The sequence below is a fragment of the Cibotium barometz genome, chromosome 13 (assembly GCF_041138505.1).
Source record: "Cibotium barometz isolate CiBa-2024 chromosome 13, ASM4113850v1, whole genome shotgun sequence".
NCBI classification, from domain to species: domain Eukaryota; kingdom Viridiplantae; phylum Streptophyta; class Polypodiopsida; order Cyatheales; family Cibotiaceae; genus Cibotium; species Cibotium barometz.
Genome location: NC_141058.1, coordinates 21,280,982 through 21,290,376, shown reverse-complemented (window position 1 = coordinate 21,290,376; position 9,395 = coordinate 21,280,982). Strand labels below are relative to the sequence as shown.

The following is a 9,395-nucleotide window of genomic DNA, read 5'->3' as shown; positions in this document are numbered from 1 at the left end:
ATTTGATTGGGTTTTAATAAGATATACAAACATTTAGTGCTACTTGGTAAGTTCCACCTAGTTCATGACTATTGAAAAATAGTATTTTTGATTTATTATTTGCGGCTCTATTTTTTTTTCAACTCCATATATGTGTTAAGTGATGAGATATTGAGCTCAACTAGTGCTACGAGACGGACATTGATGACTCGTCTGGGTGATAGCTTCCTCATCTACACCACTAGCATGGTTTGTAATATTATGGATGATATGCGGCCAGTGGGATGACAGGTTGTATGACAGCCATTTTGGATTACTAAAGACTGGCATAGTTATAGCACTAGCTCATTTAGTCGGGTTCACATTATGGACCGACCCTTGTATGTTGTAGTAGTTGAGTACGAACCCATATAGTGTGTACTCTTATCTTTATGTTATGTTGGTTAAGTAGAGAAGAAGAAGATAGAAGAAAATTCAGCTATCCATCTCTCTCTTGTGTGTGTGTGTTTGCTTGCTAGGGTTTGAAGCTCTCCCTCTCCTCCACATTCTCTTTATGGTATCAGATCAATCCTGGTTCGTGTGAGAGCAAAGGAGACAAGAACAAGCACAAGGAAGGAAGCGGTACTACACGAGTAAGAGCACCATCAGCTCTTTCCCCTTCTTGGTTTTAGGTATAACACCCTCTCAATAGCTCTGGGAGCTACACATCTCTAATTGAGGAGCTGTCTTTGTGGGAGAGGAGTTACATGGCATGTATACCGTCCTATTAGACATTATTTTTTGGCCAAATTCGTGTTTCGAGCACGTTACGGGCCACGTTTTGTCACTGTAGGGTATTTTCACTTGAAGTTTTGGTAGAGAACTCTTTCTACTCAAAATCTAGTTATTGCAGTGTAGCAGTACATTTTGGAAGTGCAGATAGGGTTTGCACATGTATTGTTGATACTAGGTGTATGTACATGTACTCTGATCACATTTGGTGACACACAGGTTGTGCTGAAGTACCATTGCAGTAGTTACAGGAGATACTGTTGTATTACATGTTGTATTACATGTTGCAAACAAAAGTTGTCTATTTGTAGGTTATTTGATTGCTGCAAGAAAACATGTCTAACGGAATTAATCAGATTGTTAGTGAGAAGCTGGATAAGAATAACTTCCATGCATGGAAGTTCAGAATGACCAATTTCCTAATGGGTGAAGGATTTTGGGATTATGTAGAAGGAGACAATGAGGAGCCTACAGAGTTATCTGAGGAGAATGCCACTCCTGCAAATATAAAGGCATTCAAGGATTGGAATCAGGGTGCAAGAAAAGTCATGTACTAGATTTCAATCAATGTTACAGACACTATGATAGGACACATACAGGATTCAAACACTCCAGCATTTGCATGACAGAATCTGGTTCATATGTTCCAAACTAACACAAAGGCAAGGAAGTTGCATACTCTGGAAAGGCAAGGAAGTTGCAGTTAAAGCAAGAGTTGCATACTATGGAAAAGAAAAGCATGTCCATCAATGAATATGACTTAAAGATCAAGGGCATTGTTGAATCCCTTCGGTCTATCAATGTATCAGTGAAGGATGATGATTTGGTGAGTGTCTATCTGAATGGCGGAGGCAGAGGCCGTGGTCGAGGTCAGGGTGGTGGCCAACAAGGAAATAAGAATTCTGGACAACAGCAGTGAAATGATTCACATCAGCAATCATACACAGGTGGAAGAGGCCAGTCTAGAGGCAAGGGAATCCAAAGAGGCTGAGGTGGTTGGCAAAGAAATAAAAATGCAAATAGCATAGAGTGCTATTACTATGGCAAACCAGGAGACATGGCAAAGGACTGCTACAAAAAGCAGAATGACATTAAAAGTGGGAAGTTGCAGCAAGGCAACTATGCATCATCTAGTAAACATGGAGGTGATGACATAAGTGAGCAGTTGTTTATGATGCAACACATGCTTAGTTCCATAACAGGGGATGTGTCAGGATCTCAAGATATATGGTATATGGATTCTGGCACCTCTAACCACATGATCAGTCATGCTGAGTGGTTTAGAGATATGTAGAAAATGGAAAAACCAGGTTATGTAGAAATAGGTGATGATACTACGCATCCCATTGTTCATGTTGGTAAAGTGCCATTGTCTATAGAGGATGGCAAAATGAAGTACTTGGTTCCGAATATTATAAAGAACCTGGTTTCTGTGGGACAGATGTACTTTGGATGTAAACATGCCGAGATAAAGGCAGCCATGTTTGCGCATGGAATAGGTGTCATTGCAGATATTGACATATGGCACAAGCGCATTGGTCATGTGAATCAATGAATGGGGTCTTGAAGACTAATTTCTATACAAACTTAGGGATGAACTCTAAAGAAACTAAGGGAAGCCACATGTCGTGCCTCAGCCTTCCTCCGTTCCTTTCTATTGGTGGAAGGGTAAAATTAGGTGCCACTTGTATGGTGTGGATTGGATGTGGATGCTCTCTCTCTCTCTCTCTCTCTCTCTCTCTCTCTCTCTCTCTCTCTCTCTCTTAGATGCAATCCATAGATTAGCTACCTTCTATACTAATTATATCCTCACATCACATATATATTACAAGGTTCTTGCTAGGTGGATGTAAAACATTCTAATCCTTAGCAACTCGCATCACCCATCACCATCTAGAATGCATACACATTCAATCCACACCACACAAGTGGCACGAAGGCACGAAGTGTGGCCTCCCTAAGTTTCCTTAAAAGTATAAATAGATATGTCAACATCCATTTTCCTTTAAAAAATAATTTGGCGAGAAACACTAGTTTATATACACTACTCACACACCCAACTCCGGATACAAGGACACGCAACACCGTACAGAGCACGGATTCGTCAGCTTTAACCACTCCGCTTTAACTATTTTCCATACATGTGAACATTATTACCTTGTTTAAGGAACTAGGATTTTTTGACAAAGCAAAATGATTATTACAGTATGGAAAGCCTTGCATAATAGTTAAGTCTGATGAACATGAAGAAGCATCACCTTGTTCAAGTTACATCGAACAATGAGGGCTACCCAGCCAAATTGGGGAGGGCAACAGTTTAGTTCATAGAATCCTATTAGAAGAAAGGTTCTTCTTCACGACGCGACTTCACGACGCGAACAGTGGGCGATGGACAAGCCTTGGAGCTCAGGCCCGTGAGCTGGTGGGCATAACAAATCGGAATGGCAGTCAAGAAGCGGGAGGCACATGCTGGAGTCCCCTGGATCGTTGGGCACTTCTCAACTATGGAGATTCCATCATATTATCAGCAGATGCTCTCGCAGGAAGTTTCCTTTTGAGGAAAAAGGTACTCCGTTTTAGCATTATACAAATACATTCCATACATACATAAATATAAACACAAGCACCCATACTCATTAGGTGCCATTATACCTACACACATGAATATATACCCGCCCCCACATACACATATGCATATATACTTCTGTGCATATGCATATGCACATATTTCATGTATGCATGTGCACATGTCAAAATCCTCTGGATGATCTGCCTTTTGCAGCATGGCTCGGTTTTATATTTCCAGCAGACAGAAGATTTTAGTATGTAGCTTCATTTTGAGAGAAAGCTCTAATGTCTAGCATTGGATATACACACCCACAAACTCTTGCATCCACACCCACGCATGCATGTATGCGCATGGGTGTGTAAAACGTGTGTATATTTGCCAATGCACATGATTATATACTACACAAATCCATGCACGCACACCTAGAAGGTTTGCATAAGAAGTCAAGCATTATATAGTTTTCTAAGATTAAAGGCAGCAGTCTTTTAATATAGTTTCTTTCTTAATAGAGGAATTTTTAACAAGTGTGCTTTTATCAAGCAGCATCATGACATGCAAGCTCATGAGAACACATTGGATGGATGATCGGAATGTTGCTCTAGATGTGGCCATGATGCTTTGATTAGTGATGGTGGGATGCCCCATTGAAGAAGGTCAATGCCTTCTCTATGATGTCAAATGTATGTGGCCATTACGCTTTGATTAGTGATTGAAATTAAGGTATTTTGTTTCCTGCGCATATGGTTCTGCCATGGCGGTGCCATACAATAACAATCCATGCAACCCCCCTTTAAGCAAAGCAAACCTATCTATGTTGAGCGAAGGGCAGTTTGTTCCGATCACCAATTGAGAAAAGATTGCCGAATACATGGAGCTGTTTCCGGCAGGTCTGTCTCATTAATATTGAATTTTCATGTCATTTGTGAACATTACTAGAAAAATTATTTTAAAGTAATCTGTAGATGCTGCTTTTATAGACCTTAGTGTCAAAATTAAGAACATAACCTTGATATTTTGCGCGGGAAAAATCCCGCAGGGCACCAATTAGTCGACTCAGAACCCCCATCAAATCATGTGATAAGGCAGGGCTAAACAAAAAATTAAAGGCTGTGAACTACACGGAGCAGGAAGGAGTGCCTGTTTACAGGGACACAGATCTCAATCTAGAGAAAGAGTTCTATCAACTTGTGATGGCCAGTGGCAACATGCCACATGTCTCTATGGACAACCACGTGAACAACACACAGGTGTCAGTTGAGAGTTCATGTGAAGCAAACTCATTGTCTATCAAACTACCTGAACCAGACTTGTCCTCGTATACTGTGACTATATTGGCATATCTCAGGCTTGGGAAAACTAAGGACGCTTTTGAATGGTATGAGCAAATGCGAAAATTAAATGTGACGCCTAACAGCATTATATTTGTTGCACTTGTGAAAGCATGCTCAAGCAAAACAATCTTTCAACATGGGATGCAAATGCATGCTCATATAGTTGAAACAGGATTTGAGCTCAACCAGTACGTTGGCAGTGCCCTCGTTAACATGTATGCCACATGTGTGAGCCTCCTGGATGCCCGCATGTTGTTTGACAAGATGCCCAAGGGAAATATTGTCATGTGGAATGTGATGATAACAGGGTATGTTCAGCATGAAGACAATTGGGAAGCTTTGAAGGTTTTCAAGCAAATGCAGCATGAGGGTGTGAAGCCAGATGAGGTCACGCTTATTTGCATTCTCAAGGCATGTGCTTGTGTGGATGCCTTTGAGGAGGGTAGGCAAGTCCATGCTCATGTAGTTGAAGGCGGCTTTGTTTTGCATGCGCCTGTGGGCAATGCCATTATTGACATGTATTCAAAGTGTGGGAGTCTTAAGGATGGATGCATAGTGTTTAATGGCATGATCAAACGAGATGTCGTAACATGGAACACGTTGATATCCGGACATATCCAGCATGAGCACTTTCGAGAAGCTCTTTTTTTCGTGGAGCAAATGCAAGAAGATGGCATTGAACCAGATTCAGTCACTTTTGTCTGCATTCTGAAAACTTGTTCCAACTTGGGAGCGTTTGAGCAGGGAAAGCAGATTCATGCTGCTATAATAGAAACTGGAATTGAGAGGGTTACAAATATTGGCAACACACTTATTGACATGTATGCCAAATGTGGGCATCTCCATGCTGCACAAAATGTGTTTGACAGGTTGTTGACACTGGATGTTGTGACATGGAGTGCATTGATCACAGGGTATGCCCAGCATGGGCTTTGCCAAGAAGCTCTCAAACTTTTTAATCATATGCAAATAGAGGGTGTCCAGCCACACAAGGCCACTTTTTTATGCACTTTGAAAGCTTGCTCCAGTCTAGCGGCCTTGGAGCAAGGGAGGAATATCCACACCCAGATAATTGAATGCGGTATGGCTTTAGATTTATTTCTTGGTAACACTGTGATCGACATGTATGCCAAGTGTGGGAGCCTTGAGGATGCACACACTATGTTTAATAAGCTGCCCAAACAAGATGTCGTGAGTTGGAATGCATTGATAGGAGGGCATAGCAAGCATGGCCAAGGTGAGAACGTTCTCGAGCTTTTTGAACAAATGCAAGGAGAAGGCCTTGAGCCAGGCTCAGTCACACTTGTCTATCTTCTGAAAGCGTGTACAGGTCTGTCCACTAAAGCGCATGGCATACGTATCCACACCCTTGCAATAAAAACCGGATTTGAGGCAGACATATATGTTGGCAGTGCCCTTGTTGATATGTATGCCAAGTGTGGAGGCCTTGAGGATGCATGCAGGGTGTTCAAGAGAATTCCAAAGGTGGATGTGGTGACATGGAGTGCGTTAATGGCAGGGTATGCTCAACATGGGCACTGCGTAAAGGCTCTTCAACTCTTCCAACAAATGCAACAAGAGGGTCTCAAGCCTACACCAGTCACTCTAGCATGTGCTTTACAAGCGTGCTCAAACATGGCTGCATTGGAAGAGGGAACACAGATTCATCTTTACATTATCGAAGGCGGGATGGAGGATGCTTTCATGGGGAGTGCACTTATTGACATGTATGCCAAATGTGGCAACCTTGACATGGCATGCACTGTGTTTGATAGATTACCGAAACAAAATATTGTGACATGGAATGCACTGATTGCAGGTTGTGCCCAGCATAGAAATCACAGGCTGGCCTTTCAACTCTTCATGGATATGCAACAAAAGGGATTGAAGCCAGATGAGGGGACGCTTCTTAACCTTCTTTCTGCATGCAGTCAAATGGGCTTGGTAAATGAATCATGCATACAGTTCAAGTCTATGAAAGAGGACCTCGGCATCTCTCCAAAAATCGAACATTATAACTCCATGGTTGATATTCTTGGCCACGCAGGACTGCTAAATGAGGCCGTGGACCTACTTGAAACGATCCCATTGGTGCCGGATGTGGTGGGATGGACCTCCTTGCTCAGTTTGTGCAGAACCAATGGCAATGTGGCTTTAGGAAGGCACTGTTTTGATCGCGTTGTTTCACTTGAACGTGGTAATGCTGCAGGGTTTGTCCTTATGTCGAACATTTATGCTTATGCTGGCATGGAAAAGGATGCCCAGGAAGTGGAAGAGCTAAGGACTTGTGCAAATGCTTGGAAGAAGCCAGGAAAGGCTTTTATTGAGATCAATGGGCAGGTGCACAACTTTTCCATAGGGGATAGAAGCCATCCACAAAGTGAGGACATCTATGCAAAGCTAAATATATTAAGCATTCAAATGAAAGAGAAGGGGTACAACCCACGAGTAGACTTAGTTTTAAATCAAAAGACAGAAGACAAAGAAGATTTTCTGTGTGGACATTGTGAAAAATTGGCCATAGCTTTCGGGCTTATTAGTACACACCAGGGCATGACACTCCGCGTGGCCAAAATCCTTCGAATGTGTGCGGATTGCCATTCAGCATCTAAGATTATATCAAAGATAGAAATGCGAGAGATTATAGTCTCAGATGCATACCGCATTCATCACTTCCAGGGTGGTGCATGCTCTTGTAAAGATAACTATTAAACTCGTCTGAGTAAGGATGAGGCAAATGGGAGACATGGTTGAGGATGCACCAAAATGGTGCATGAGGAGGGAGCTAGATCAGTGATATTTGTAACAGGAACTCATGCAAAAAGGCTTTCGGGATAACTTTCGTATCAAGACTGTTAGAGATGGTTTCAAGTGAAATAATTTATACTCAAAGAAAACAGCTTGAAGCCAAGATAGAAAGTGAAGCAACATTGTGGGGCAGTTGGGATGTGGGCCCAGCTCAACTTTGGATGCTGGCTCTAGTTCTCCCAGCTCCTGGGTAGCAATGCCAGCACAGGATACGGCGGCTGCAGACGGGACCTCATGGGCACAATTGCTTCAGCCATTCCACCTTCATGGTTGATGCTTCTTGATTCTCTTCCACCTCCTCGATGGATTACAATTTTCTCTCCATGACAACATTCTTCTGTGGCTCTGCAGCCTTCAGGATGACCTCCTTCTAGTGGTTGGGCACTTGGCCTCCTAGTCCTTTCACAGGATGCCGCAAAGAAGAGGATTCCAGAGGCCCACTCCAGTGCATTGGGATCATTGGCTTTTACAGCTGCAGTTGGCAGATAGGACCCTTCTTGGTGCTTATGGGCTTACGAGCATTGGCCCTTGCACATTCGCAATGGCCCAAGGGAGTGGCGTTAAGGACCCTACAGCTTGTCAGCCCCACCCTGGCTTCTCCTTCACACACACTGCCTGAGGTTCAGTTGCTTGGGCGATGTAGATTGCCACTACATCTGGCATATGTGCAGCTGACTGTCACATTGGCCGGCTAGGTGCACATGACTTGGGGTGACCTGCCTCTAAACAAGAAAGGTCCATAAATTCTCACTCCTATCAGCCACACAGGGTCTGGATGAGCTCTGTCCAGATGGAACAGACTGACTCTGTGCGAGAAGTTGCCATCCCCTTAATGGACTTGAGGCAGCAGCCCTCCAAATGCTACTGGTCATCTCTCCGCAGTAGAGAGGTGACAGCGCCCAGTGTGGCTTTCCCCCCTCCCCGTCATATGTAGCCTCTTTCTAAGAGTGGCCAGCCATGGAGGGAGCCCCACCTTCCTCCTTTTCTAGACTTTTACCTCATGAGAGAGTTTCCATCTGTTGTTTTAAATTTATGTTGTTTTACAAAGAAAATAGTGAAGCAACTCTTCAACAAATAGTTGGCTGTTTTGGACGGAACTTTTTGAAGTTGGGGTATGTGTGAAAATGGTATTTTTCCCAGCCCTAAAACCGGTTTTTATTTGATTTTATTTTGGATTTTGGTCTTGTGCTGCTGGCCGACAGCCCCTGCTCTGGGCTGACCAGCAGCCCAACCCCATATATATGCATCGTTTCATATTCAGCACAACAATAAGACATCATATCATCAACCTGTCTGCTGCTGGCACTACCTCTGCAACAGCAGCAGCATCGTTTATCATCTGCAGCATCCATTGGCTCCATCCCCTGCTCATAGCAACCGCCTGTGATTCTGTCCATATCTGTGTGATGTCGGCTCTACCCTCTACAGCAGCAGCACACCCTGATCTGATATCTGCGACGCTCAGCCCTTGATACTTGGGACAGCAGCCCTCTCTGTTCATCATCATCATTCGACATCGGGACAGCAGCCCTCTCTCCTCATCATCATCATCGACATTGGGACAGCAGCCCTCTCTACTCCTTAGATCTGTGTTTCTCCTGCAGGCCACTCATCTGCAGGTTTGCGTTTGTCTGCATCACCTCACCTTCGGAGAGCTATCGCCTCACATCGACGTGTGCCTTCGACATCCAGCCCTGCACCCCTCCAGGTATTGCAGCACCCTCATCACCAGAGTTTGCACTCACCAGAGCCTGCACCACTACACCCTGCTACAGACATCGACCACCTCTCGGAGTGCCTTCACCTCACATCAACGCGAGTCTTCGTCACCGACCGTGCTTCAGCTCCGACCTTGTCTCTGCTTCTTCGATGGTCTAAAACTTGGAGTTACCTCACATCAGAGGGCCTCTTGTACATGATTTCATTCCCCATGATAC

General features: G+C 43.8%; 1 protein-coding gene across 1 annotated transcript; it reads left to right on the top strand.

Annotated features, from left to right (window-relative positions):
* Window positions 1-3,149: 3,149 nt before the first annotated feature.
* Window positions 3,150-8,535, top strand: LOC147632479 (pentatricopeptide repeat-containing protein At3g26782, mitochondrial-like). The gene is made up of 3 exons (XM_086807287.1): window positions 3,150-3,316; window positions 3,863-4,206; window positions 4,356-8,535. Exons 2-3 carry the CDS (start codon window positions 4,097-4,099, stop codon window positions 7,360-7,362), a joined length of 3,117 nt encoding a protein of 1,038 aa, XP_086663413.1. The 5' UTR covers window positions 3,150-3,316; window positions 3,863-4,096; the 3' UTR covers window positions 7,363-8,535.
* Window positions 8,536-9,395: the final 860 nt, after the last annotated feature.

Coding starts and splice junctions, on each gene's coding strand:
- LOC147632479 (XM_086807287.1), top strand. CDS start 4,097: ATGCAACCCCCCTTTAAGCAAAGCAAACCTATCTATGTTGAGCGAAGG. Junction 4,207..4,355: donor CATGGAGCTGTTTCCGGCAG/GTCTGTCTCATT, acceptor AAAATCCCGCAG/GGCACCAATTAGTCGACTCA.